This window comes from Hyaloscypha bicolor (genome assembly GCF_002865645.1).
Source record: "Hyaloscypha bicolor E unplaced genomic scaffold K444scaffold_110, whole genome shotgun sequence".
Taxonomy (NCBI): Eukaryota; Fungi; Ascomycota; class Leotiomycetes; order Helotiales; family Hyaloscyphaceae; genus Hyaloscypha; species Hyaloscypha bicolor.
Genome location: NW_020194612.1, coordinates 1 through 4,713, shown reverse-complemented (window position 1 = coordinate 4,713; position 4,713 = coordinate 1). Strand labels below are relative to the sequence as shown.

General features: G+C 15.7%; 1 protein-coding gene across 1 annotated transcript; it reads right to left on the bottom strand.

Annotated features, from left to right (window-relative positions):
• Positions 1–4,462: 4,462 nt before the first annotated feature.
• Positions 4,463–4,675, bottom strand: K444DRAFT_504315 (uncharacterized protein; the record flags this gene model as incomplete). Its single annotated transcript, XM_024873379.1, has 2 exons — positions 4,463–4,571; positions 4,599–4,675. Coding segments are annotated over 2 exons (186 nt in total), but the record flags the coding sequence as incomplete, so codon positions are not given.
• Between the last annotated feature and the right edge of the window lie 38 nt (positions 4,676–4,713).

The window sequence follows — 4,713 nt, the reverse complement described above, 5'->3', positions numbered from 1 at the left end:
GAAAATATAATATTATAATATTAATATATTTCTTTTAAATTTATTAAGTCTAATTAAAACTAGTTTATTAGTTAAGTTATATATATAATAAATAGTATTTTTCTTTAATTTATAATAAATATATATAATAATATATAAATAGATATTAAATATTATAGATTTAGTTTTTTATTTTAAATAAAGCTTATATTAGAATTATATAAATTATATAAAATTATATTTTCTAATTAAATAAAAAGCTTTATATATTTAGCTAAGTATTAGGAAATATATAAGAAAATATTTCTAGCTTTAAAAAGAGATATTAATTAGTCTTTATTAAAATTAACTCTTAAAAATTAGTTATATTTATAAGTATTATTTTAAAGCTTATTTATTTTAATTATTTATATATTATTCTATTATTATATATCTTATATAATTATATAATAATTTTTTAATTTAAACTAATATTAGACTTTTTAAATACTTTATATATTTATATATATATTTTTTTATTTTTTTATTTTATATATTTATATTAATTAAATATTTAAAAGTATTTAATAACTTTAATTTTATTATAAAATTAGTAAAATTTAATTTTCTTTTAATTTATATAATTTATATAATTTCTTATTATTTATATATTTAATAAAAATATATTATATTAATTATAAGATATTTCTTTTAAATAATATTTAATTTAATAAAATATTTATATAAGAACTTTAAATTTATATAAATAATTAATAATTTATTTATTTTTAATACTTTATTAATTATAGATTTAATTAAAGTATTTATATTAAAATTATAAGCTATATTATATAGTTTTAAAACTAAAGTATTTCTAGTAATTCTTTTATATTTAATAAAGAACTAGTAAATAATATTAATATATTTAATTTAAAAAAAGAAATATTTATTATTTATAAATAAATAAAATATTTATAAAAATAATTAAATATAAAAATTTCTTTATTAGTATTAGTTTACTAATAATATATAATATTATTATATAGTTATAAAATACTATTTATATAAAGTTAATAAAGTTATTATTCTTTAGAAATAGAAATTATAGTATTATAATATTAATATATAATTTCTAAATTTACTAAATCTAAAAAAATCTAATTTATTAATTAAGTTATTTATAGAATATAAAGTTATATAACTATAACTTATATCTTATATCCTATTACTTATATTTTATATTTTATATCCCGTAATTATATATATAATTTCTAAAAAAAAATAGCTATACTAATATTAAAAACTTTCTAAAAAATATAAAAAATAGTATTTTTTTCTAATTATATATAAATTTTCTAATTTGGCCTAATACTAGATTTTCTAAATATTTTATATATTTATATTACTTCTAAGGTTTTAGTTATATACTAAAGGCTATAGTCTTTTATATATAACTTTTCTTTCTATAATATTCTCTTATTTTATATATTTATTTCTTATTTTATTTATATTAGACCTATTTCTTTATATCTAATTATATAGTATTTATATTAATTAGATATTTAAGAGTATTTATTAGCTTTAATTTTATTATAGAATTAGTAGAATTCGATTTTTCCTTAATTTATTTAATTTTTATAATCTTTTATTATTTATATATTTAATAGAAATATATTATATTAATTATTAGATACTTTTCTTAAATAGTTCCTAATTTAATAAAGTATTTATATAATAACTTTGAATCTATATAAATTACTATTAATAATTCTATTTCTAGTATTTTATTAATTATAAATTTAACTAAAGTATTTATATTAAAGCTATAAGTTATATTATAAAGTTTTAAAACTAGAATACTTCTAATAACTCTTTTATATTTAGTAAAGAACTAGTAAATAATATTAGTATATTTAGTTCTATTTACTAGAACTAGAATATATCTAATTTAGGGAAAAAAATCTTTATTATTTATAAATAAAATATTTATAAAAATAATTAAATATAAGAACTTTTTTACTAGCTTTATAAATCTTAGTTCTCTAGTAATATTCTTAATTTATTATTAAATATATTTATTAAATACTTTTATATTAGTTTTTAAAAATTTAATAGCTTAAATAATAATTAATAGGTTATATAAAGCTTCTAGTTAATAGGCTAATATAATATATATTTTCCTAGTATATTAAATAATATATTAGTTCTTAATAAAGAAATCTTAATAAATAATACCCTTATTACTTATAATAATAGTATTTTTTATAAAAATAATTTAGAGGTTTTTATATTAGTATTCTTATATAAAAGTATTAGTTTACTAGAAATATATAATACTATTATATAGGTATAGAAGTACTATTTATATAAGATTAGTAAAGTTATTATTTAGAAGTAGGGATTATAGTATTATAGTATTAATATATAATTCCTAAATTTACTAAGCCTAAAAGGGTCTAGTTTACTAGTTAAGTTACTAATAGGATACGAGGTTATATAACTATATCTCGTATCTTATATTCTATTACTTATATCCCGTATTCTATATCTCGTAATTATATATATAATTTCTAGAAAAATAGTTATACTAATATTAGAAACTTTCTAAAAACGCGAAAAATAGTATCTTTTTCTAATTATATATAAATTCCCTAATCCGGCCTAGTACCAGATTTCCTAAATACTTTATATATCTATATTATTTCTAAGGTTTTAGTTATATACTAAAGGCTATAGTCTTTTATATATAACTTCTTCTCTTATAATATTCTCCTATTTCATATATTTATTTTCTGCCTTATCTATATTTAACTTATTTCTCTATATCTAATTATATAATATTTATATTAATTAGGTACTTAAGAGTATTTATTAGCTTTAATTTCGTTATAAAATAGGCAGGATTTAATTCTCTCTTAATCTACTTAACTTCTGTAATTTCTTATTATTTATATACCTAATAGAGATATATTATATTAATTATTAGGTATTTCTCTCGAGTAATACCTAATTTAATGAGATATTTATATAATAACTTCGAATTTATATAAATAACTAGTAGTAGTTTTATTTCTAGTATTTTATTAATTATAGATTTAACTAAAGCGCCTATATTAAAACTATAAGTTATATTATAAAGTTCTAAAGCTAGAATACTTCTAGTAACTCTCTTATATTTAGTAAAGAACTAGTAAATAATATTAGTATATCTAGTTTTATTTACTAGAACTAGAATATATCTAATTTAGGAAAAGAGATTTCTATTATTTATAAATAAAGTATCCGTAAAAATAATTAAATATAAGAACTTCTTTACTAGCTTTACGAATCTCAGTTCTCTAGTAATATTCTTAATTTACTATTAAATACGCTTATTAAGTGCCTTTATATTAGTTTCTGAGGGTTTAATAGCTTAAGTAATAATTAATAGATTATATAAAGCTTCTAGTTAATAGACTAATATAATATATGCTTCTCTTATATATTAGGTAATATATTAGTCCTTAATAGAGAGATTTTAATAAATAGTACTCCTACTACTTATAGTAATAGTATTTTTTATAAAAATAGTTTAGAGATTCTTATATTAGTATTCTTATATAAGAGTAATTCTAGTAGTATTTATATAGATAATACCTTTATTAAATTTGAGATTATAATTAAAAGTAAGGAATTTATATTCCTTAGTTAAGAACTTAGCCTTATAAAGCTTTAGTTACTCTATTTTTATAAAATTATTAGTTCTAATAAATAGGGTATTATTAGTTTAAAGGCTAATAATTTCAAAGAATTACTTACTATAAAGTAAGTAAGGGTTATAAATTAATTATTTTATAGAGAGCTTATTAATATAATAGGAATAATAAGTCTTAAACTAGTAATTCCTAGCTTCCGGTATACTATATAGTAGTTTTATAACCTTTAGAATAGAATTATTCTTTAGATTTAGCTTTCTAATAAGCTTATAGGATAAGTTAATATAGAAATTATAATTAAGTAAGGTTATTAATTAGATATAAGCTTACGAGATATTATATAAATATAATTCTATAATATTTATTATTATAGTAATAATACTAAGAATAATTCTCTAGCTAATATATTAGATAATAAGTAATTATATTAATACTATATATTTCTTACTATTATTATAAGCTTAGATAATTAGTCTCGACTTCTTAAGCTCTTTTTCTATATCCTTATTCTTAATCTTATTAATAAACTAGGAATTAAAAATATATATTTTCTTTAGTACCTGAGATCTAAAAATAACCTCAAATATATTCTTTTCCAGAAAACTAGTAACTTTAACTTAATAGGAATTCTTATATAGTTTATTATCTTATAGGAATACTATAATATCCGGGATCTTATAAGAGTATTCTTTATTATACTTTAGTAAAATAATAAGAGGAATTATACTCGTATTACTTTTGGCCTTATTATTAGATTCGGGAATAAGTTTAGATTCGGGGCTATTAGTAATAATCTTAATATTTTTTATATAAAAGGGCTTTATAAAGGTTAAATAGAAGGTAATATTACTATATAATAGAGCTAGTATATAGTTCTCCCTATTAATAGCTACTAGCTTATATAGTTTATTCCAATTACTAGATTAACTAGTATTTCCTTTATACTAAACAAGAATATTCGAATTTAGGAATAGTTTATAAATATTAGTAATACTAGAACTATTTCGGGTATTTAAAGTATTTATAATTTAATATCTAGCTTAAAGCTTCTAAATTTCTA